Consider the following 25,730-nt stretch of genomic DNA (forward strand, 5'->3'; position numbering starts at 1 on the left):
GCATCCAGGGAACCCCTATGCATGTGCAACACGGCAGCCCTATGAGTAGAAAGAAAGAAGGTAGCCAGGCATCCCTGTGCTATGTCCGTGCTTCCCAGGAGCGGGTGTCAGAGGAGGTCACTGAGGGGGTGAGAACTGGTGCATAATGGCAGACTCTCAGGAGCTGATCTTTCTTGGATTATGGAAAATCCCAACCACGTTCCTCAAACTCTCAGTATATCCTGTGTTTAATAGCTATTATTCTGAGACAGATATTTCCTGCTATAGCACAATACTGACATGTATTTATCTCCAAAATATTACCATGAATTTATGCTGTTTAAGGAGAACCAACTTGAATGATACTGACTTGAAAGACAATAACAAATGCAATTACCATTAAAAAGGCTAAGTATAAAATACCAGCAGTGAAAAAGTAACTGAAGAGTGATATTCAAGGACGCTTTGCCTTTGAGCAGAGGAATATCACTTTAATTATCCAATATTGTTAGGAATGAACTGATTACAAATTATTAAAAAAAACTTAATTAGACTTCAAATCAGAGTTAGGAGAATGAAAGTGAGAGATTTTAAGCCAAAAGAATGACAGTAAGAGAAATGAAGACAAGAGGAGGAAGAAAAATGACATGGCATAGCTTAAAACTTCCAAGAGTAAAATGAAACTACTTAAGACAAGAGGCCATATTGGGAGATGAAAGGAGGAAAAATACACCCTGCTCAGTAGTCACTCACATCTGTTGATGACAGGCCTTAAAAGGAGCAAGAAAAAACATTGTGTATAAACTGTTGAAAGGATTAAAGAGACCTGAAAGCTGTAAAAGACAAGCCTAGTGTTTGCAAAGATTTATATGAAACAATAAACATTTTAAAAACTCTCCCGTAGAGCCTATATTTAAAGTTGAAGAATTATTTGAAGATCATTAAACAAACTCACAGAAAATATGTGACTGTCTTAACAAACAGAGATATTGGGGAATGCCTACAAAGCCCTCAGGGAGACAGCTGTGATCCTTAATCTTATGACCAAGGAATCTCTTCCTCAAATACCACAACTAGAGATGGATTTAGAGAAGTCTTGTTTGTAAGGACAACTCACAGATGAAACAAAAATTTAACTGGTCACATAGAGACTGTGCCAGGAACAGAAAAGGACACAGGAGAAGTCAAAGCAAACCTATTTCATAATGGACTCCAGTGTGGAGAGATTAGAAGCTATCTCAGGAAGTGGGGATTAAATGCATTTCAAACATCTTAGAAATGCAAGCGACTTTTAGAAGAACTAACAAAATCTACTGAATGATTCTGAATTATTCACTAATTTATGCAAAATATTGACCAGCTTCTCACTAAAGCAGGAATAGTGACTTAGGTCACTGGTGACTTCAGGATCAGTGATGGCTCAGCTTAGGCTCTTCCTCCAGCTCTCTTAAAGAGCTGCCTGGAAGGAGGCATTCTGCTTTACTGTTGACTTAATATTGAGGGCATTGCTGGCCATTAAGTGGTAGAATTGCTATTTTTTAGTCATTCCAGGGCTATTTGGACACTCCTGCTTACTTCTGGGGTGCAGCTTGTGGGACCTTGGTTTCCCTAACCAAAACCAGGTCTCCCACAGATCTGTCCATAAAAATCATTGATATCTATATCTACTCACTCACCTTTTCCCTTTCTTTCAATTCACAACAACAGTCCACAAAAGGGATGTTATTAAGTGAACTCTCTCAAATTTCAACACCAATGATTGGCTTGGTGCTATTCCAGGTGCTGAGGATATAGCAGGTGACATAACTGAAAGAGTTTTGCCTTCTTGCCTCTTACATTCTAGAAATTTACAGACTAGATAGCACAGATCAAACAAGAAAATGCCTTTAAATATGAAGAAAGTAAGAAACCAAAACAAATGCACATCAAATTAATACTGAAAATGGAAGAAATATAGCATCTCAGAGTGGATAACAAATCAAAGCTCAATTTTCATGATATTCAACTTCCTATATATCCAAGCAATTCAGGATCGGTGAAATTAGAATTAAGTTTACCATTATCCGGGAATTTTATGTACGAAAGCAGCATACCCTAAAACAGAAGGTCTATTTCGAGGTGCATAATGGATCCTGCATACAAATAGTTTGGACAAGGATGGAGGAAAATCCCATATATTTAAAAAGAGGAAAATGAAAAAGCCCCATAAAAAATGAAATAAAACCAGAAAATAATGATGACCATAGAAGACACAATCTGTCAAGTGAAAATTAAGGGCAACAGGCATCTTTTAAATGGAGTTGGCACAAAAGTTTTTAAAGTGTAATAACACTTGAATACAGTAACATGAGTATAAGTAAAAATGGAACAAAGCTAAAATGATAGTCAAGGAAATTATCTGCCTTAAATATCTACTAAGTTATTAAATGAATAAAATAAATACGAGCACCTATCTCAAGATGTTTAAGAAATAAGGTAAAGAAAATAACTTGATGAAACCCATAAAAGGAAACTAATTCAGAGAAACAGAAAATGATTTACAAGAGCAAAAAATAATAAAAACAGAAGATGGAGATAAACATGCCAATGGGACTTTCCAAAATGAAGGAAGTGCTCCATATCTGCATTGTACCACATAGTCACTGCCAGACACACGTGCTTACAGAATACTTGAACTTTGGCTAGTACTACTGAGGATCTGAAGTTTAGCTATTTTATTCATTTAAATTTTTTAGCCACATGTGGCTGGTAGTTATTTTATTGGACAGCACAGATCTAGGATCCTAGAGTAGGCAGTTTAAATAATTACACTTAAGACAAAAGTGGAAAAAGGGCACAGATAGTCCAAACAGGAAATGAGAGTGGTGAAATAAATGTTGACACAATAAGACAAAGATGTAAGAATCTGCTTTGATATGACAAATCTCTAAAGAGAGAACCTCTCTAATTTCAAGAGAATGAGGCCAGCTTCCATCTCACTGTCTGGAGAACTCACCAGCACCCAAAATTGGAGGAGATGGTGAAGCCAAATCGATTCTGAGGCAAGTTCCACAGACAAGAAGCCAATTCTTCTTCTTCCAATGTTGTGAACTGTGCAGTGTCTTCTTCTCTGGGTAAGTCAGTCCTCTGTTTGACTTCCCTATATATAGGGAGAACAGTTAATAAACCTAATCAAGGCTACATTCCAGGGACACACCCTAATTGACACCAATCAGGGCTTCACTCTTGGTGGGATACACCCTATTCAGTTTGATTAGATTTTCCAGACTATTACAAAATTGTAACCATCACAAGGAGTTGGAGAACAAAGATGTAAGGGCATTGTGAAGGGATAGTAGCAAGATTCATTGATTCCTTTGTTCATCATAGATACATTCTAGTGCATTCTATGTTCCAGGAGTCATTCCGTGTCTTGGAAACAAGCAGAGCATCAGACACAATGGGATTCTATGCACATGAAGCTGGAATTCCTTGGAGGAAATAAGGACTTAAAAATAAAATGAAAAATGTTGCAGTGAACATAGGGGTTTATATGTCTTTTAAAATAAGTGATCTCCTGTCTTCGGATAAATTCTCAGTAGTAGAATAGCTGGATCATATGGTATTTCTATTTTTCACTTTTTGAGAAATCTCCATACTGTTTTCTGTGGGAGCGGCTGCAGCTTGCATTCTCACCAGCAGCGTATGACGGTTTCCTTTTCTCCACATCCTCTCCAACACTTGTTATTTCTTATCTTATTAATTATAGCCATTCTGAGGGGTGTGAGGTGAAATCTCATCGCAGTTTTGATTTGCGTTTCCCTAATAATTAGTGACGTTGAACATATTTTCACATGCCTTTGGCCATCTGTATATCTTGTTTGGAAAAATTTCTCTTCATAACCTCTGCACCCCTGTGTTCATCACGGGAGTATTCACGATAGCCAAGACTTGGGAGCAACCCAAGTGCCCATCAACAGATGAATGGATAAAGAAGATGTGGTATATATACACAATAGCATACTACTCAGTCCCTGAAAAAGACAAAATTGTGCCATTTTCAACAACATGTATAGACCTTGAGGATATGTTGCTAAGTGAAATTTACACAATGTTATAGGTCAATGTGACCTCATTAAAATAATAACTAAAACAAAATGAAAGATGAAGAAATGTGAAAATTTGAAATATAAATTTCACAAATTTATAACGTCATAATTGAAATGTCATAAATTTTGATTGACAACAAGAAGATATGGTCCTAGGATGGAGAGCTTGATCTTTAGGGTACTGACCACACTGAACTTTCAATAACATGTTAAGAATTTATTAACTATCCGAAGAAAATGGTAAGATAATTTTACACTTTATTTCTTAGTTACCAGTGAAATAAATAAAAATATTACTCCATACTAAAATATGGTAAATGACTGTGCTTCCACGTCATTCACAGTTGATTTATACATTTGAGTGGAATTTTTACAGCTGTGAAAATATGTTCTTCTGACTTAAAATTCCTGATTCTCAGCAGGAAATAATTAATCAGGGGACATAGTGAGTGTTCCTGTAGTAAGCGTTCCAAAAAGTGTATCTGCAGACATTTTGGTTATTTGTGTAAAAATGCCTGGCAATTCTATGAGGTCATGCATGCAGACTCCTTTCCCAATGCTCATTAAAGAGTATTTCAGACCTCGGCTATTACAATTCAATCTCCACAGACACATCTTTTCTCTCACATTTATCTGAGGGTTTGTAAACTCGTTGACAAATGAAATGGACAATTTTGAATGTAGATACTTTCAACCACTAGATTTAAAGCATTTCTGCAGGCTCGCTCACTGTGTATGCACCTCCCTCCTAACAGGAGAAGAATTACCTTTAATCTCAGCTACGTCATCTATTTCGACATGTGTGTTTGATTCTTATTCCTCCCTGCCATACCTTGAATTTTATATTATAATTAAAAATGTACACACCGTATCTTAAACTTCTCCCTCTCATTCTGATCCATCCACTCAGCCTTTAAAGATGTTTGTGTATCACTCAACCTGAAATTTGAATTGAAAAAAAAAACCCCTGAATTCCTTTTATTTCCAGTTTCTGCCTTCTCCTCTCCTTTTTAATCCAGGCGGAGGGTAGACTCCACGCGTAAGTGAACATAAATGAGGCCATTCTGTTACAATAAATGACCCCAGGCCCCAGTCTGTGTGACTACTGGCTGCTGTGCAATGCGCTCTAAAATAATTCACGTACGCTCCTGATTTATGCCCTCCGCTTAGGTATGTACTCCCCTATAGCTTGATAGATTAAAACTTTGTTCTATGAGTTTCTCTCCAGGAACAGGCTGATCACAGGCGGGAAACACACGTGCAAGATATTCATCATCACTGGCAGAAGAAATGAACCAGGAAAGACCCTGGAGTCCCCCATGCCTGAGGACTGACATTTCTAAACCCCCTCCTTACTGCCCGGTTTCCCTATATAAGTACCTCAAGATTCTGTAATCCTGAAGATGGGTTTTTTGAGACATTAGTCACCCCCTTCTGATTATGCCAGCTAATCAAATTAAAGCTTCCTTTCTCAGTGCCTAACTGGTTGTGATTAATTGGCTCAGATCTCAGTGAAAAGAGTGAGTCTATCGCTCAGTAACACATTTATCAGCATTTCTTCTCATTCCAGGTCAGTCTGATTTTTTGCCCCGTTAACTCATGAACCTCATTCTTGACAACAGTAGTAATTTTCTGGTAAAAAAAAAAAGTCTCATGAGGTGTGTTAGGTGTCTATGTTATTTTCAGTCTCACCAGAATTTTGTTCCTTCTGCTTAGGAGCCCTATTTTTCCCAGTATCTTTTCACTGTTATCAAAGTCTCAGTTCCCAGTATGCAAACGAGATGAAGTTTAGTGTGCTCGACGTTTATTAGGCAGCCATCTTGAGATGAACATCTTGGGAAAGGATGGAGAAGAAGAAACACATGCAGAGGGGAAATCTAGCTGCAATGCCATGTTACAACGCTAGACAACCCCACAGGTTGACATAGAACCAGGATGTCCCATCACATTTGTCTGAAATTGAGGGAGAGTGGCCAGGTATATATACTCCTACCTCTATTAATCATTTTTTTGTCAGCCACTCTGGGGAGGGTGTTACTTTCAGACAGGTGGCTCTTTGAAGCTGAGTCAACCCCTGCGTGTGCTGACAATCAAAGTACCCAGGGTGCCCTAGCATGGGTCAGCCATCCTGTGTCACCCTCTCTAGATCAGACAGTAACGAGGATGATGTCTGACAATAACTCTGACCCAGAGAGGGAAACCTAGACGTCTGAACCTGTGGGCCTGGTAAGTGCAGATGGCAGAAATGCAGCCAATGTATGACAGGTGACATAATACTGGGAACTAAATGTTCGCACTAAGTGGTGCTTCTGGGCCCCAAGTGTGGATCAGAGCATGTAGCTGCCTGCCTTGCATGTAGCTGCACCCTCTCAACCAGCTGTCCTCACTCCTGGAAGCTGTTGGGTGTCTTATGGGGGTCCTTCTACATTTGACCATAGTCTCTACTTCCATGGTTGGCATACGAGTTCTCGAGTTCCCTGTGCCATCCACTGGTTGGATTTCTTTTCCTTCCTGCTGATAGGCTTTGCCCTCGTGGAACATATTTCCCTGTTAAATCTAGAATGCTAACTCCAACCAACACATGAGAACTGATGTCAGCACCTTGTCACCCACTCAGGGAAACCCGTCCTGTGGTCTCCCATCTCTAGGTTTATCATTATAATTAATATAATAATTATAATTTCCTCACTATGTTCATCGTGATTGCTATTGTTGTTCATTGTTATTTTCATTATTATCTTACTTATTATGAATTACTTTTGTGGTTGTTGGTACACAATATTGATTAGAGTTTGTCTATAAGGAAGTGTTTTCTGTTGTACCACGTGATATTCCTTCTCCTGAGGAGCATCCTGAAATATTCCAAATTGGCCTGCAGGAGCTGAACCAGCCCATGATAGTATGGGAGCCTCTTGAATTGTGTCCTTTTCATGTATATGTCATTGTTAAAATTTTAAATCCCCTGCAGGGCCCACCAGCCACTTACGCCAGCTTAGAACCCCGGAGAGGTTGTCCTTGGACCAACTGAACCACCACCAAATTATTTTAGTCAAATCAGTGGCCCCAGAGCCACTCTTGATTTATTGGAAAGGTGGGAGATGATGTCTCTGCCCATTTGAACATCCGAGCAATTTTTCTACACCCAATAAGGAGCCCTGGAACCACCTTAGCTAAAAATGAAGGTGCCAGGATGGCTTCCTAGACTGGCCCAAGTCTCTGAAAATAATCTGAGTCCCTCAGGTCCCCAGGATAAGCTTGTACAGTTCAGGAAGGCACAGAGAGTGATCTTTCTGCAAGAGCAACTGTAAAATTTTCTAAGTTTTCTGGGGACCCGGGAATGCTTATGGCAGAAGGAGTGTTCCTCCCACAGCAGAGCCTTGTGATGTTGTCTATATGAGCTCAGGAGCACTCTGGAGCCTTTCCAGTATTTATAAGCATCTCCAAGAACCAGGGAACTGCTCCTGGCTTCCCGTCTAGCCCTTGAGTGTACTGGAAGCGCCATGCATGGCAAGGAGGGACGAATTCAGTCACCTGCCAACAGCCTCACACTCAAAAGCACAATCTTACAAGTCCTGACCTGAAGGTGGTAGGGAAGAACAGATGGCAGGAAAGTTCAGCAAGGCTGTGAGGGCTAAGAAAGTGCTGTAGGCTCAACCTCAAAGCATAGTGGTCTTCAGAGGAGCAGGGTGGTGTCGCTGTGTCTGCCCTTCTTTCAAGGAGACCCATCTCCCTGGAAGACACACACACACACACACACCCCTGAATGAACTAATATTAAGAGTTCTCCCCGGATGGATGACAGTTAATTTTCTGGATGTATTTTCACATCCCATTACTTTTCCACGTTAGTATTTCAGTATTTTGGAACAAACAACACATGAAATATAAATCTATTTAACTTACTTTTGCATAAAAGAAAACAAGGTCATGATTTCTATGACATAATTGAAGATTATTAAAGAAATCTAAATGGCCACCTATCCTAGAACATATCTTTTTCAATAAGCAAAGTAAACAGTCAAAAAAGAATGCACCATTTTGTAAACCAAAATGCAATTAAAATTCAGGCAAGAAGAGTTGTATATGTTAAAATTTGGTGTTTCCCATACATCATGCAGGCTGTAGGACAGAAAATAGGGGTTCAGTGAGAATTCTTGCTATCCCTCAATGCATCTGTTTCTAATGAATGCTGCTAAATAAGATAGCAATATTGTCTTAACAAACATTCTAATACTCATCATAAACTTAAAAAACAATCTTTGTCATGCCTGTGATCTTTCATAGTATCTCAGATAAGTTATTAAGCATTTCATAGATATTATCTCTTGAAGAGGAGCCCCATAAAATTGGTAGTTTATTTCCATTTTAAAGATATTGAGGGGCTGGCTCCGTGCTGAGTGGTTAAGTTCGCACGCTCCGCTGCGGCTGCCCAGGGTTAGGGATCCTGGACACAGACATGGCACCGCTCGTCAGGCCACGTTGAGGTGGCATCCCACATCCCACAACTAGAAGGACATGCAACTAAGATATACAACTGTGTATGGGGGGGGTTGGGGAGATAAAGCAGGAAAAAAAAAAAAGATTGACAATAGTTGTTAGCTCAGGTGCTAATCTTTAAAAAAAAAAAAATGATATTGAAAAGGGTAAGTGAGGTTAACCATATACCAAACATACAACAAAACATTAAAAGAAGAAAAACGGATATTATGAATCCCTAGCAAAAATTAAAATGAAAAATAGGACATTCAAGGGGCTGGCCTGGTGGCATAGTGGTTAAGTTTTCACGTTCTGCTTCAGCGGCTCAGGTTTTACTGGTTCAGATCCCAGGTATGGACCTATCCACCACTTATCAAGCCATGCTGTGGCTGGCATCCCACATATAAAATAGAGAAAGATGGGCATGGATGTTAGCTCAGGGCCAGTCTTCCTCAGCAAAAAGAGAAGGAGAGGTGGAAGACGTTAGCTCAGGGATAATCTTCCTCAAAAAAAAAAAAAAGAATAGCACATTCAAAAATTCATATGTATCTCAAAAATTAGTAGCGTAAATATACATGAATAGAAACATAGAAATTCAAAAAGAATTGCTGAATCCATAAAATTGAAAGGGAGCTTTAATAACAAAGTGCTCTGAAATAATGATGTCTATCACTCAATACTAGGTGTTAATATACAAATATATACAAACTAGTAAATACAAATTGAACCTTTTAGCAAACGTAAAGACTTTTTATTCCTCTTCAGCACACCCACTGCATCCATCAAATACGACTGTGTCTCACCAGGCACAGAGAAAATTTCAGCTAATTGCAAAAGAAGGTTACATTGCATAGGTCACAAGTGATTCCCACAGTAAAATTAAAATGAAGCTAAGCAATAAGCAGGTAGTCCAAACAAAACTAAATAATCGAAAGACTAAGTGTAAACAATAGGGTTACAGTTCAATCAAAGGAGTGTCATGAAGACAATGAAGAATGAAAGTCATCGAACCAAGGGATAGGTTCAGTTCTTATCTTGAGGATATGTGCAACTTTAAAAATGCTTATTTGACATGAGAGTGCTTGAAAAAAATGAATCAACTGTTATGGTCTGAATTGTGCCCACCTCCAATTCATATGGTGACTCAAACATTAAGTACATTACAAGATGACTGACTTTGGAGATAGGGCAATTAAAGCTGTGATTAAGTTAAAGTGATGCACTTAAGGTGGGGCCTAATCCAACCTGATTAGCATCCTTATAAGAAGAGGAAGAGACCCAGGATCCTGAGCTCAGAGGAAAGGCCATATGAAGACACACAGACAGAGGGCAACCATTGGCAAGCCAAGAAGAGAGGCCTCAATAAAAATCAAACATACAACACCTTATCTTGGAACTTCTAGGCTCTAAATCATGGAAAATAAATTCCCTCCTATTTAAGCTACCCAGTCAGTAGGGTTATGTTATGGCAGCACTAGAAACCTATATAGAAACTTAACAAATTTGTAGAATGTTAAAAAAAGAAACAACAGGCCCAAAACAGAGTCCCTTGTGCTAAGCCCCAGGCAGCAAATCAAGACTTAATACCTAATCTAATTGCAGTTTCAGCCTCCCCCAGCCATGGAATCTCAAACCAGCTAATCTGGAATGCTCTGGTCAGTACTAGTGATGTAATCTGCTTATTAGACTCTGCCATACCTGGCCCCTAAGAGGGGGTGACCTTGCCTGAAACAATTTCTATTCACTTCCTTGTCCCACCCCTTCTACCTATAAAAGATTTCCATTTTGTACAGGTCCTTGGAACTCCTTTCTATTTGATTGATGGATGCAGCCCAATTCATGAATTATTTGAACACAGCAAATTAGATCTTCAGCTTTATTCAGTTGAATTTTTTTTAACAAAACAAAGAGAAATAAATAGAAAACAGGAATAAATCGACATTCCAAGTTGTTACATATTAATTAAATTTAGTAATAAAAGTTAAAAAAATAATTAGAACCATTAATAAAGTTAATAAAAACAAACAAAAATAAAAGACTAACAATGGAAGGGGTAGGTTTCAGCCAGTTTTCGTAGGGGTTGGGCTCACGTGCTCTGCTCCAGTAGCATGGGGCACAGGGGTGTGGATCCTGGTTGCAGACTCAGTGCTGCTTGGCAAGCCACACTGTAGCAGCATCCTACGTACAAAATGGAAGAAGATGGGCACAGACGTTAGCTCAGCCACAGTCTTCCTCAAGCAAAAAGAGGAAGATTGGCAACCGATGTTTACTCAAGGCCAATTGTCCCCACAAAAAAAGAAAGAAATAAAATATTAACAACTGAAAAGAAGAAACATTTTATTTGATGGGCAAGGCAGGACCTGGTAAACAGATTAGAACTGGCTAATTTAAATAAATTTATAGGGCTTTGGGCTGTGAGGGTGGTCCCTAGTTGTCTAGCACCTGACCATGGAATGATTAAGGTAGAGAAATACTGAATCCTAGGGTGTACTGGCCAGACAGAGGAGGTCTGGCTCTGGATTGGTTAGTTTGCATATCACAGACATGCTCCCAGCTGAGAGCATCCCAATGTCTAAGGTCAGCTAGCCCAGGGAGGGGCAGTTTCTGCACAGTCAGAAAGGTTTGAAAGATGTCAAAACATCATAATATGAATAAAAATAAAATATTTACAATACCTACTTGCAAATAAGGAGAAAAATCTGATTAACCAATTTTAATATATAAGTTCATTGTGGAAGTCTCATTTTAAAACTAACTTTGGCCAGATCAGAGGTGTCAAGATGGCTGTGAGTGTAGACTCTGAACTCACCTCCTCCAATGGGCACAACCAATTTACAACAACTACTCTGCAAACAATTACCCCTGAGAGAGAACTGGAAACTGGAGAAAAAGCATCCCTTCAATATGTGACAGTCCTAGCAATATAGGCCTATGTCAATAAACAAAAAGAAATCTTAAATAAAAAATCTAACAGTACACATAAAGGAATTGGAAAAATAAGAACAAACAAAGCCCAAAATCGGTAGTAGGAAGGAAATTATAGAAATCAGAGCAGAAATAAATTTAAATAGAGAATACAAAAGCTATAGAAAAAAAAAATCAATGAAACCAAGAGCTGATTTTTGAAAAGATAAACAAAATTGAAAAGCTTTAGCCGCACCCACCAGGAAAAGAAAAGAGAAGGCTCAAATAAATAAAACCAGAAATGAAACAGGAGAAACTACAACAGACACCTCAGAAATACAAAAGGTTATAAAAGAATACTATGAAAAGCTATTGGCCAAAAAAATTGGAAGATGTAGAAGAAATGGGTAAACTCTTAGAATCATGCAACCTTGCAAAAGTGACTCAAGAAGAAATAGAGAATCTGAATAGACCAATCACTAGTAGGGAGATTGAAACAGTAATCCAAAACCACCCAAAAAATAAAGCTTCCCTGGTAAATTCTACCAAACATTTAAAAAGACAGTAGCTATTCTTTTCAAACTCTTCCAAAAAATTGAAGAGGAGGGGAAGCTTCCTAACTCATTCTAGGCAGTTAACATTACCCTGATACCAAAACCAGACAGGAATAACACACAAAAAAGGAAATTACAGAACAACATTGATGCAAAAATCCTCACCAAAATAATAGCAAATCAAATACAACAGTACATTGAAAGATCATACATCATGTTCAAGTGGGATGTATTCCAGTGATGCAGGGATGGCTTAACATCTGCACATCAATCAGTGTGATACACCACATTAACAAAATGAAGAATACAGATCACAAGATCACCTCAATAAATGCAGAGACAGCATTTGACAAGATACAGCATCCACTTATGATAAAAACTCTGAATAAAATGGTTATAGAAGGAAAGCACCTCAATGTAATAAAGGGCATATATGACAATCCCACAGTTAATATCATTCTCAATGGAGAAAAACTGAAAGCTATCCCTCTAAGAACAGGAAGCAGACAAGGATGCCCAATTTCACGACTCTTATTTAACACAGTATTGGGAGTCCTGGCCAGAGAAATCAGGCAAGAAAAAGAAATAATAAGGATCCAAATTGGAAAGGAAAAGTGAAACTGCCACTATCTGCGGAAGATATAGTTTTATATGTAGAAAACCCTAAATAATCCAGCAAAAAAACTTTTAGAAAAAATAAATAAATACGGTAAAGTTGGAGGATACAAAATTAACATACAAAAATCACTTGTGTTTCTATATATTAACAATGAAGTAGAAGAAAGAGAAATTAAGAATACGACCCCATTAACATTTGCAACAAAAAGAATAAAATACCTAGAAATAAACCTAACCAAAGAGTGAAAGATCTGTACACTAACGGTCCTCTTAGATTGGAAGAATTAACATAGTTAAAATGCCTATACTTCCTAAAGCAATCTGCAGTTTCACTGCAATCCCTATCAAAGTTCCAACAATATGTTTCACAAAAATAGAACAAAGAATCCTAAAATTTATGTGGAACAACAAAAGACCCTGAATAATGAAAGGAACCCTGAGAAAAAAGAATGAAGTTGGAGCTATCACACCCCCTGATTTAAAATATTCTACCAAGCTATAATAACCAAAATAGCATTGTATTGGCACAAAAAGAGACACATAGATCAATGGAACAGAATCAAGAGCCCAGAAATAAACCCACACATCTACAGACAGCTAACTTTCAACACGGGAGCCAAGAACACACAGTAGAGAAAGGAAAGTCTGTTCAATAAATGATGTTGGGAAAACTGGACAGCTACATGCAAAAGAATGAAAGTAGACTATTATCTTACACCATGCACAAAAGTTAACTCAAAATGTATTAAAGACTTGAGTGTAAGAAAGACCTGAAACCATGAAACTTCCAGAAGAAAACATAGGCAGTATGCTCTTCAACATTGGTCTTAGCAGCATATTTTCAAGTACCGTGCCTGACTGGGCCAGGGAAACAACAGAAAAAGTAAGGAAATGGGACTACATCAAACTAAAATCTTCTGCACAGCAAAGGAAACCATCAACAAAATGAAAAGAAAATCTAACAATTGGGAGAAGATATCTGCAAACCATATATCTGATAAGGGGTTAAAATATATAAAGAACTCATATATCTTAACAAGAAAAAAACTAACACCCCAATTAAAAAATGGGCAAAAGATCTGAACAGACATTTACCCAAAGAAGATATTCAGATGACCAACAAGAACATGAAAGGATGCTCAACATCAGTAACTATCAGGGAAATGCAAATCAAAACTACAGTGAGCTATCACCTCATGCCTGTCAGAATGGCTATAATTAACACGTCAGGGAACAACAAGTGTTGGAGAGGAGAGAGAAGGGAGGTATCTGTCTATCTATCTGTCTATCTATCTATAGATATATATACAGTATTTACTGTGTGTGTATATATATACATATATATACTTCCACATATATATTAGATATACTATATAGTAAATATAAATATAAATATATATATATAGTATTTACTTCTTTAGTCTCTTATATTAAATGCTTCCAAAACTAGAGAAAATATTTCCCCAGCTTCATTAAGACGGCCATTGACAAGTAGACTTGTATACATTGAAGGTGAAGAATGTGATGATCTGATACACATGTATGAAAATGCTCATCATGATCAAGTGAATTAACACATCCCACACTTCACCTCACCTTTCTGTGTGTGCTGTGATGAGAGCACCTAGGATCTACCGTTTTACCAAATTTCAGGTATAAGAATAGAAAGTCCGTTCATGTAGTTGACAGTATGACAAACTTATAGGGGAAATATGATGAAATTAAGAGATGTAGAGCTTTATATATTGATGAAGTTAATCATGAATAGTAAAAAAGAAATAGAAAAATAGATGATGGGATACCTGTAGATTCTTATACCAAACAGGGTGTTTTCAGGTCAACTTTATGCCTTTAAAGACAGAGAAACAGATAAGCAGCCCACAGTGTTTACTTCTTTCCCACGCTGTGCCGCACATTCTGCCAGGGCCCTGACACAAGAGAAATGACGACATCGTTCACTCTTGCAAATAAAACCCCAACCTATTGGGTATTGGCTGGTGGTGATATGACAGTCTCCACAGCACAAAGAAAAACCCTTTCAATTAACAGCTGCTTTCGACAAAATAGTCAAACTACCAAATCAGCCTGCCCGAATATGGAGCGTTCATGTATGATTTCCATCCATTAGAATTTAATTGAGAAGAAGAATTACTGGCAATACCCCTCCTTCCTGAAATAATCGATCCGCACAATAGGTCTAGGTAAACTTGTGTAGATTTTTATGAAAAAAATATAAATCTCTCTTTGAAATGATGTGGCCTATAAGTAAGTGAACAGTTTGGAAAAGACGTTAAAACAACACATTCTCTTCTAATTAATTCCTAATTCAAACAATTCCATTCAAAATCCCAACAGATCTTACCTAAAAAGAAGAAAGAGCAATTGAAAAAATAATAATTAAAAGAATGGGACCAAAAATAGTGTACATTTACAACAGTAAACAGATTTTTATTTTTCCCACAGGATCCAGTCTATTTTGCCTGAGAGGGTTGTCCTAAGAGTGGCAGGTGCTACCCTGTCCCAGTGGAGAGAGGGCCCCAGGGCAACTTAAGTCCAGTGGTGGGAAATTCAGGGGTGCACACAGTCCTTGGAATGCAGGGAGGCCAGGAGGGGGCCCCAGGCAGCTGTGGGAGATCCCGGCAGGGCCTCTGTTGCCCAGGGTGGAGGGCACCAGGCTAGGATGAGGTCTTGGCTACAGGATGTGGGACCAGGTCTTGCAGGCTCATCCAAAAATAATAAATGAAATGCATAATTAAAAGTCTATACCACAGCAAATGTATGCAAATAACAAGTTGTGGAACCTCCCCAAGTGCCAACAATATGGACAAATGGACACATTCCAATGATGTTGGTAGGGATGGTACACATTGACCTGTGTGAAGGACAAGATAGTCCATTGGACTAAATGAGAAATTGCCCAGAAGAGATGATTCAGAATTTCTATTCCTATCTCTTACTAAAAACACAGATATGTGGGGCCAGCCTGGGGCATAGTGCTTAAGTTTGCACCCTCTGCTTTGGTAGGCTGGGGATCACCATTTCCCAGCCAGGGCCTGGACCTACACACCGCTCATCGAGCCGTGCTTTGGCGGCATCTCACTTACAAAATAGAGGAAGATTGGTGCAGATGTTAGCTCAGTGGCAATATTCCTCAAGGGAAAAAGAGGAAGATCAGGAACAGACGTTATCTCAGAAACAATCTTCTTTGCCACAAGAAAAAAGAAAAAAAACACAGTCATGTACCTAACACTCTCTGTGGCCTGAGTGCTAGAGGAACAGAAACAGTGAAACTAACACAAATAACCAATAAGATATGGGGCTAAAAAGAATGTCCCAGGTTATCTACCTAAATACACAGTAAAGGACTCTGAGGCTGAGTGAACTAGAGCCACACGTCCACATGGAGACTTCTCAAGAATGATGATTTGAATCACAAGACAAAGTCCAAAGGAAGCCAGTTCAAGAAGGACAGATATAACATGATGGCCTTTCTTTGAATTTCTCGAGACTTTCATAGAAACAGAAAGGATAATGGTGGTGGAAGGGTCTGCTGGGAGGGAAAAATCAAGAATTAGTGTTTAATAGATACAGACTTTCATTTGGAGAAAATTAAAAGCTGGGAGGATGGGTGACAGTGATGGCTGCACAGCACCGTGAAAGTACTCTATGCCACAGACTCTACACTTCAGTGTCTAGAAATAGTAAATATTCTGTTGTACATACATTGCCACAATAAAAAAAATGCGAAGTGAGAAAGAAACAGGCATACACGCAAATGTTTATTTTTCTTACAGAATATACACATTCTTAAAAGTAGGCACACGTGCACATGGAATTTTGAAATGCCTGAGAATGGTAAACAACACAGGAGAGTTCAGAGCTTCAAGAACTGCTTCGATCAAGGGTGGATAAATTAGATAGATTGAGTGACATTGCCCCTTAACAACGTCATGTTACCGTGAAACTGTACACAAAAGCCTTCTAAGAAAGGACATTCCCCAGTGACACTTCTGTAGGCACACTGGAAGCTGCATCCCCTCCAGTGCAATTGCTCCTGCACCCACCTTTCTAGAATCCACTGACAGACCCGAAGAGCACAGCTGGATTTCAGGTGGGTTTCCTTTACAAATCTGGTTCTCACATTATCCCTCTGAGAAAGACGGAAGTAGAAAAATAGGGAGTGATGTGGCTTTAGGCAATGGAGTAAGACTCTTTAGTTTCAATAGTTATTCTGAGAACAGAAAGTGACAAAATGCATCAATGTCAATGCTAATGATTATGTTAGGTTCAAATTGCAGAGGAAATCGACCCCGGCACCTGATATGTATGGGGCAGTGAGTGAGCAGTTATGGAAAAAGGTGGTGGGTTTGACTTTGGGCATTTAAAGCCTAAATAATTTGTTTGTTCATACTGAGTTCAAACATATTCATTTCACCTTTGTCGGAAATTAGTTAAAAACAGGGCTTGAAGATAAAAAACAAAACAGGAGTCAGCCCGATGGCATAGTGGTTAATTTCTCACACTCTGCTTCCGTGGCCTGGGGCTTGTGAGTCCAGGTCTCAGGTGCAGACCTGCACACTGCTCATCAAGCCATGCTGTGTCAAAGACCCACATACAAAATAGGGGAAGATTGGCACAGATGTTAGATGAGCCACCATCTTCCTCAAGCAAAAATAAGAGAAAGATTGGCAACAAAGTTTAGCTCAGGGCCAGTATTTCTGAAAGAATGAAAGAAAGAAAGAAGGAAAGAAAGAAAAGAAAGAAAGGAAGGCAGGAAGGGAGGAAGGAAGGAAGGAAGAAAAAAGAAAATAAGACAGTTCTGACCCTGTGAAGCTTCCGGTCCAGTAGAGGAGAAAACATTTTTCCTATGTGCATTTTAATTTGAAAATTGCCTACACTTATGTCAAACAGGAGATACATATTTTCAAGAGGAAAGTACACTTTATGTTTGATTTTCAAATATGTGTGCCCAGGCATGAAATTCGGCATGGATTCTTGGGCACACCTGGGGAAACCCTGCCTGTCTTTGTCCAAATACACTGCATTGTGATACACCTAAGCAGAGTCTCTGCAATCAGTCTTTTGAGGATGCAATTCCGGGGTCACCATGGATGCCTCCTGTGTCTTATCTCGGTCAGAATCCTATTACGGCAGGAGGTAGACATGTGAGAAGGAGAACACATCTGGGAGGTAGAGATGCCCTTGTAAGAAATGTGTTTGAACTCAGTGGTCAGGAGGTCCCTTCATTCACACTAGGAGACAGAGGGGCCTGAGGGACTTTTTTTTCTCTGTGTGAATCTGAAAGTTTTCTTTTTCCTTTGACTCAGGAGATCCAAAAATCAATAGACACCTGCCCAACACTCCCCGGGGCCTGACCGTTAGAGAAAGAGCAATGGTGAAAGGAACACAAATATCAACCACTTGGAGAGGTGACTCAAAAAGAAAGTCCTAGGTCCTCAACATCAAAACTATCAAGACAGTGATGTGACTCACGAGAACAAGCTTCCAGGCTCACGGCTTTGTTCATTTTGGTTCCTAAATGTCCTCCAGAAGTTGTGCTTTTAAATGTTCTTTCAATCCTAATAAACTTCTCTCAAATATGACCCTGTGTCCGCGATTTTCTTTACTAAGCGTGTCGATGGTTTGGAAAAGCGGATGGACTCATCCCAGTTGAGTTCACTGAGTCAAGGGAAGCTTGGTGTCTTATATGCTTCCCAGTCAGTACAGGCTCTCTGGCACACCCAGCCCCAGTGCATCAATACACGCATGGCGACGGCGTGCCCAAGCGGGACTTCGGGAGATTCGTCCCTTAGATCCACACTGGTCTCAGGCGGGGAGTCTGACTAAACATGCATGCCTGAATCCTACTCCATGAGATCCCCATTGAGGGTGTCTTTCTTGTTGCCTAGGCCCTGGCATCTTCAAAGCTCTCTGGGTGGTTCCAGTGGGTGGCCACTTTTGAGAACCACTGGAGGGGTGGGCACAGATATCACCTATCACCTGCTATCCCCAGTGTCAAATTGAGCGAAAGCTCTGACTGGGATGGAGAAAAGTCACATAGCTCTGAAACCATGATTTCCTTAGGAACAGCAAATGACAGCACCTGTCTCCCTGTGGGCCACCCGTCGGGAGGGCCTTCCCTCATTCTGCAGGAGTCTGTGCCTCAGGAGCACAGCAGCCCCTGGTTGAGGGCGCAAGGTCATGGAAGAGAAGGGAAAGGTGAAGATGCCATGCAGCGCGCTGACGTACCTTCTGAAACGGTTCCCGTCTTCCTGGGCCCCTGTCAGAGCTGCTTCCCTTGGCCCTTGTCTCCCGGCCACAAGCCTGCCCCAGTAGGGAGTCTGACAAACCCAAAACCGCAGTGCTCCTCATTTCTCGCAATCCAAAGTGTTTGCACAGGCACTGCACAGTATCTCCTGACTCCAGCTGGCTAAGGACAATCACATTGGCGTTTCTGTCCCCTACAAGCCACCCCTGGGCCTCTGAGGTCTGTCTAGATTGGCCCAGAGACTCAAGCAGCCAAGGACATGCTTCCCGGTTCCCTGCTGCCAGAAAGAGATTACCTCTGCCGCAAAGGGGACAAGACATCTTTCCCATATGCCATCAGAACCAAAGGTTCTTCTCCACAGAACCAGAGTCTGGGACCTGCAATACCTGTGTCTATCTCATGGGGAACTTCAACCCTCACCCTCAGGCAAGCAGACGGTCTTAAGACAGAGAGCAGCTCTGTTCACTGTGCAGGATGAAGACTAACCAGTAGAAGCCAGAACCATGCCGGAGAGAACCAGGACAACTCTTGGTGAATCCCAAGGGGAACAAGGATGAGAAAAGACAGAGGGAGGCGAATCCGAACCATTATCGTCCTGAAAATAACTCTCAACCTAGGAGGAGGGCAAAGAAAGGACGGAACCTCTGCATGAATTACAGACGGATGAAACACTGGACATTCTCAGACCAAACACCACACTTTCAGATCAACGGCATGCCTCTGAACGCAGAGAAGCAGCTAAGGAGCCCACACTGTCTATCTCTGCTCCACACTGCGCTGCACCCACTGCGAGGGCCCGGATGCAGGAGAAGTGGTGGCCCGAGGCACTATTGCCTAGAAAAAACAAAGAGTTGGTATTGGCCGGTGATACCGTTGTCTACATGGCACATCCAAGCAACATCCTAGAGCAACTCTCTGGATGGACAGCCTCTTTCAACAACGTCAGGGAGCTACTAAATCCAACTAACAAAAGACGTACCATTCGTGTCGAATTTCCTTAAAAAACACCACTTAGAAGAGGCATTGCTGACAGGAGCCCTGCGTCCCAAAGTCAATAGAGGTCTATATTCAATCTAGGAAAACCCTTGTGGAGTTTTCTGCAAAACTATAAATGCCTCTCCTTGAAAGGCATAGAAATGGAAAGAAGTGCTCCTTAACGCATCACGCATCTGTCAAGAAGGAGCAAAGTGCTTTCTCTTCTAATGAACGGGGCATGCTTCCATGCCGTGATAAATCCCAGGGGGCCTTCTCCTAAAGACGAGGACACAATGGAAAACTGAATCACGGAAACAAGAGGAGCAGAAGCAGTCTATGGAACATTGTAGAGGTACAGGTGTGACAGGGATAGGGACGGGGTAGTATCTTTTTTTTCTTAGAAAGGATCCAAGTTCTTGGGGCTTGGGAGAGTTGTCATGAGAAGATCAGGTGCCAGCCTGGTTTAATGGAAGGAGGGCCCGAAGGACACTAAAGGCCAGTGGAGGGTCATGGGGCACCACACATTCCTTGGAATGCAAGGAGGCCACCTGGATTCCCCAGGCTACTGCGGGAGATTTGGCAGGGACCCTGCTGCCCGTGGGGAAGGGCACCAGGATGGGACCACTACGCCATGGCTACAGGGCCCCGGACCCAGGTCCTTGGAGCACTTTCATAAATTATTACTGAAATGCCAGTTGAAAAGTCCACACAGCTGCAAAGGGATGCAAATCACAAACTGTGGGAAATCCCCAGGGTGCCCACAAGAGGATCCGATGGAGACCCTCCCCTCCGCTGAGTGGGAGCCATCCTGGGTGACCTGCTTTGGAGCGGGAGATGGTATCTTGGCAGCCGGGAGAAGTGGCCCGGGAGAGATCATTGGGGATTTCCATTCCTAACTGTCCCCTGGTCCGAATCAAAACACAGACACCTGCCTAACCCTCTCCAGAGACTGACCCCTGGAGGATGAGCAATGGGGCACAGAAGGCCAATATTCACCACTGACCGAGGTGACTCAGAAAGGACGCCCCAGGTGATCCACGGCAATGCTAGCAATACAGTGATTTGACTCACAGGAACCCGCATGACGGAAGCCAGTGCCGGAAGGACAGATGCAGAAGGAGGTCTTGGCTGTGAATTCCTAGAGTCGTCCAACTCACAGAGATCCAAAGGAGAATGGGGGAGGGAGGATGTGCAGGGAGGGAGGAAGGAAGGGGTAGGGTTTCCTGGATAACGCCTTCCAGGTGGCGAGAATGCAAAGCTGGGGAGATGGAGGACAGGGACGTTCGCACAGCAACGTGCATGGACTCAGTGCCGTGAAACTCTAGGCCTCCCGGTCTTGAAAGAGTCAAATCCTCTAAGGCAAACTCTACCACAATAACAAAACGGCAAAGCGCGCAGAGAAACGGGAATGGGCACAAACGTTTCCTCTTCTTACAGAGAAGAGAGAGTCTTCAAATTAGGCACCTGCGTGCCCGAAATTTTCCAATGCCTGCAAAGGCTAAGCGACAGAGGAGAGGTCATGGCCTCAGGACTTGCTTCGACCGGGGGTGGGTAGATTAGACGGATCGACTGAGATCCCCCTCACAAGGTCACGTGACCTGGAAACCCTATAAAAGCCTGACCGCAAAGGACCCTCCCACACTCCCCCTTCCGCAGGCCCCTGGGAAGCTGCCCCACGGCCTGGGCAGTTGGTCCTGCACCCACCTTTCCACAGTCTACGGACGGAACGAGGAGCACAGCTCGCTTTCAGGTGGGTTTCCTTTACCAATGTGGTCCTCAAATGGGGAGGGCTATGGCTTTAGGCACTAGGGCAAGGATTGTGGGATTTTCATAGGAATCTTGTGAACAGCCACTGAGGAAATACACCATTTCTCCAGTTCCAAAGCAAACAGACCCTGAGGAGTGAGGGGTCGGGAGGGAAAAGGTAGGGAAACCTCGGGGCTTGGGCGATGGGCAATTCAAGCCTCGTGAATGGATTTGTTCCTATTTGGTGCAAACGTACTCATTTGGCATGGTTTGGAAAGTAGTTAGAAATGGGGCACGAAGGCCAAAGAGAAAAGAAGACGGGTTGGGCCCTGCCGACCTTGTGAAGCTTCCCGTCCAGTGGCGGGGCAAATCTTTTTTGCGTGTGAATTTCAATTGCCAAATCGCATCCCTTGATGTCAATGCGGAGATTCAAACTTTCAAGAGGAAGGCATACGTTGCTTTTGATCTTCCGATACGTGTGCCCAAGCGTGAAATCTAGCCTCTGTTCTCGTGCACACCTGGCGCAATCCTGTCTTCCTTGGTCCAAGCACACCGCATCGCGAAGCACCCAAGGCGAGTCTCTCAAACCCGTCTCTCAAGGAGGCCATTCCAAAGTCACCATGGATGCCTCCTGGGTCTTGTCTTGGTCAGAGTCCTATTCGGGCGGGAGGGAGTCATGTGAGAGTGAGAACATATGTGGGAGGGAGAGATGCCTTTGCGACGAATGTGTTTGGACTCAGTGATCAAAGAGGTCCCTTCACCCAGCCTCGGAGACGGAGGTGCGAGAGGGACTTTTTTCCGTGTGTGTGTCTGATCGTTTTCTTTTTCTTTGGACTCAGGAACCCCGGAAAGCAAGTCCTCGGGGAGACGGAGGTGAGGCTCCGCACAGGTGGGGCAGATGGCGGATCCTTCCACACGGCACTGGCCTTCCAGCCTGCTCAAGGCCCAGAAACGGAAGAAGCAACCCAAGGGAGCAGCGGGGCCGAGGGTTCCCCCGGCAGAGGAGGAGGATCCCAGGGTAAGTGGGGGCTTGGGTCTGTGGGGAAGCGGGCATGGCCTGGACTCCAGGGGCAGGGTCTGACGGGGACCATTGTGTCTCCATAAGTCTGTTGTCCTTCCGCGGGCAAGGCCCCGCTGTCTTGGGTCCTCCAAACCAAGCCCACGGGTCCATTCAGAGACTTGGAGGAACAAGCTCGCTTCCTATTTGCTGTCACGTCCAGCTGGGTGTTGGTCTCAGTCTTTCCATCGGGCTCCTCGTCCTCACCCTGAGACCTCCAGTCCTCCCTGCTGTGTCCCTCCCGACCCTAGGCTCTGGGAGGCACCACACCCTCTTCCCCGTCCTGACGCCCACTGCCATAGGTCAAGTCCCCTGTCCCAAGCCAATAGCCTCCTCTCGAAATGTGTGCTGACAAAGCCCGCTTTGAAAGCGGCCTGTGATTTCTCTTGCCTCGGTGACCATGTCCTTCTGCCCCCGCAGGTGAAGTGCAAAGACTGCGGAGCCTTTGGGCACCACGCGAGAAGCCTGAGGTGCCCCATGAAGCGTTGGCACGGGGCCCTTGCCCCCCAGCCCTTGGGCTCCAGAAAGCTGAAGGAGAACCTGGAACCACGGCCTCAGCAGGTCCCGCCCATCCCGCGGCCCTCCAGCCAGGCGGAGAGAGAGAGGGAGCAAAGACAAAGGTGAGCACCCTGGGAGCTTGGAAGCAAGCTTTGGGCTGAAATCTAAGCAGACACACGTGTCCCTCCGCCTGCACCCCGGGCACACCGGCCACTCCAGACAAGCAGAGCGACATGGAGAGAAAGGGAAAGGAGCTCCCTCTCCTCCAGGGTCCACACTCAGCAGCTGGTTCTCCTCCGGCTCGGTCCCTAAGGGGGGTGGGGAACATTTGGGAATTTCGCCCAAGAGCCACAGAAGAGCAACGGGCTCTAACGGAAAGGACTCCTCCAGAAAAGCTGTCTGGGGTAGGGGGACGAATCGGGGGTGGGACAAAGGCCCAGGGCTTCCCTCCCCGTCTCCATATACCACATGGAGGCGGTCTGGGCCGCCTCAAGGTCTGGCCCAACTCGGGATGGGAAAAGGAACTTGCTCCCAGCTCACGTGCTTTCTTGTGCAGGCAAGACGAGCAGCGGAGGAAGGCTCTGGTGCAGAGGTTTCCCAGGAGACCCCAAGGGAGGCAGCAGCCGAGCTGGAAGGAAGGGACAGAGTCCTGTGACTACGTGAGGGTGAGTGTCCCCAGGTGCCCCCTCTTGCGCTCTTCTGGGGAGCCCCAATCTGCCTCCAGCCCCTGCTGGGAGAGGGACTTGTTCCCTCCCGTGCCCGCCAAGGGGATCAGTCAGCATGCTCTTCAGATGTCCCTGCTCTTGCTTTCTCTGGTTGGACACCATTCCTTGCAAGTCTCTCAACCCTCTGCCGTGGGGGATGTGCAGGGACTTTCATCAGAAGCTTCCCCGGGGTGGAACCCGTGATGGAAGAAGAGGCATCTTCCAATGCTGGCACACACCCCCAAATGGGGCCTGCAAACACCTCAGTCACCCAACTGCCTCCCCCACAGCCTTAGCTCTCTGTCCGTTCCCCACAACAGTGTGTGAAAGAGCTCCTGTCCGCTTCCTCAGGTGGAGACGTTGGCGATGAGGAAGCTTTCTCGTTTCCTCTCTGACGTCAACCCGTAGCAAGGGAATATTGTCCTTCATTCTCTACTGGGCACCACTGAGGCTGAGTCCCTCATCCCGTTGCAACGGATCACTTGTACAGCTTGTCCTGTTCGGTTGAACGGGATAAGTGCTTGGCTTTCTTCTGGCCTTTCTCTTTGGTTGCTTTGACTTTGTCTTTGAAGGGGAGCCAGTTCTCATATGTGGTCTCTGTGTGTTGTGTTGTCTTCCAGCATGCAAACAGGCCACTGCCGGTCCACACAACCAAGAGGGAAACCGAGCCGGGCCTCGAGCTCCTGTGGAGGCTGCCTGTGAGGACACCCGACAGGACGTCCACTGGCTGTGCAGGATCTGCCATCCAAAGTCCTGGAGTGAGCCTCTTCTCCCCTCGAGGACTTGAGCATGGAAGGGAAGTTTCTGTCCCTCCAAGCCCTCCCCGAGCGTCCCCACATTGGGCCCAGGACCCTACCGTCATGGTCCAGCTAAGAGACGAGACGCCCAGTTGGTTGTCCCCGGAAGAACCCCAGGCCGCCTGCAAGACGCAAGGCCTGGGCCACACCCCCGACACCCAGGCACAAGCCCGGTCTCTGGATGTCCAGTCGCATCCCTGCCAACAGCCTGCTGCCCATCTTTGGGACCGGCACTGCAAAATCAGCATCCAGGCAGCAGGCAAGAGAGGTCCTCGGCTCCCCATTCACACTGGCCAGAACCTCCCAAAGAAACCGAGACTCGGTCGCTGCCAGAGCCCCCAGAGGAGCCCTCAGAGACCACATCAGGGTCTTGTCCAGACTCTCCAGCCTCCCCCATGTTCAGCGGACGAGGCACCCCAAGTCGCCAGGAAGGCTCCTCGCGACCTGCAAGGCAGTGGCCTCCAGCCTGGCCACAACACGCCTCCCCTGAGCGCTGTGCAGCCCTGCACGGTGCCCCATCGTCCACCACTGCACCACGTTCCAGGCCAGCCCCTCAGAATGCTCTTCACAAGATCAGACAAGGGCTGGTGGAGCTCCAGGTTCCTGACAGCTCCCTCCTTCCATCCTGCTGAGAAGACAAGCCGTCCTGTGGAAAGCCCTCCCATCTTACAGAAGTCTGAGGGACAGCGTTCCCTGGTCCCACCGAGTGTCCTCTACGAGGACCTTCAGGTTTCCTCTTCCTCTGAAGAGAGCGTTTGGGAGGGAGACACCTCATGGCCATGAAGCCTTGTCCTCTGGCCCCAGCAGACCTGGAGGGGACTGTTGAGTCAGGAGGACGAGTCCCAGGGAGCAGCCTATTGCTCGGGAAGCAGCCACTCCCCAGAGCTGCTGGCTGCACAGATTCTGCAAACCCACATGATCCTTGGGGACACGCAGGCCAACGCTGCCTGCTTTCCTTATGGTAGTAGAAGGCGCCTTCCCCAGGGGACTTCTCACACTGGAATGAGAAGTTCCTTTCAATTGAAACCCATTGGATCTCATGGAGTCCAATCGCGGGCTGACTTTG

The 25,730-nt window shown here is 43.9% G+C and overlaps 1 protein-coding gene across 1 annotated transcript in view; it reads right to left on the reverse strand.

Annotated features, from left to right (window-relative positions):
- LOC106823816 (zinc finger protein 705A-like) overlaps positions 1–20,945 on the reverse strand; it is a 45,978-nt gene extending 25,033 nt beyond the window's left edge. Inside the window, exon 1 of the mRNA XM_070499971.1 lies at positions 20,934–20,945. Within this exon, the coding sequence (XP_070356072.1) occupies positions 20,934–20,945 (12 nt within the window). The remainder of the gene's footprint in view (positions 1–20,933) is intronic.
- Between the last annotated feature and the right edge of the window lie 4,785 nt (positions 20,946–25,730).

The sequence above is a fragment of the Equus asinus genome, chromosome 27 (assembly GCF_041296235.1).
Source record: "Equus asinus isolate D_3611 breed Donkey chromosome 27, EquAss-T2T_v2, whole genome shotgun sequence".
NCBI classification, from domain to species: Eukaryota; Metazoa; Chordata; class Mammalia; order Perissodactyla; family Equidae; genus Equus; species Equus asinus.